This window comes from Crocuta crocuta, unplaced genomic scaffold (genome assembly GCF_008692635.1).
Source record: "Crocuta crocuta isolate KB4526 unplaced genomic scaffold, BGI_CrCroc_1.0 scaffold124, whole genome shotgun sequence".
Lineage (NCBI taxonomy): Eukaryota > Metazoa > Chordata > Mammalia > Carnivora > Hyaenidae > Crocuta > Crocuta crocuta.
This window is the reverse complement of record NW_027551573.1, coordinates 2441239-2441462: the sequence shown is the minus strand read 5'-3', so window position 1 is coordinate 2441462 and position 224 is coordinate 2441239. Positions and strand designations below refer to the sequence as shown.

The following is a 224-nucleotide window of genomic DNA, read 5'->3' as shown; positions in this document are numbered from 1 at the left end:
CCTCCTGAGAGACCAAGAGCTGCCCCTTGGGCCTGTGGTCAGACCTTTGCACTCAGAGCCGGGGGCAGATGGCAGCTCCGATGCCTCACCCGGCCCTGCCCCTTCCCTCTGCCCGCAGGCTGAGCCAGTGCGGTTTCAGGCCAGAGCACGTGCCCAGACTGGCTGCCAGCCTGAACCGGGCCCAGGGGCCGACGGTGCTCACGTGAGTGACCTGAGTGACCGGG

At 68.3% G+C, this 224-nt stretch overlaps 1 protein-coding gene across 1 annotated transcript in view; it reads left to right on the top strand.

The window, feature by feature from the left end:
* The window catches only part of NLRC5 (NLR family CARD domain containing 5), an 85017-nt gene that overhangs the window by 68560 nt on the left and 16233 nt on the right, over positions 1-224 (top strand). The window contains exon 32 of the mRNA XM_077751264.1: positions 119-202. Coding sequence (XP_077607390.1) covers positions 119-202 — 84 coding nt within the window. The remainder of the gene's footprint in view (positions 1-118; positions 203-224) is intronic.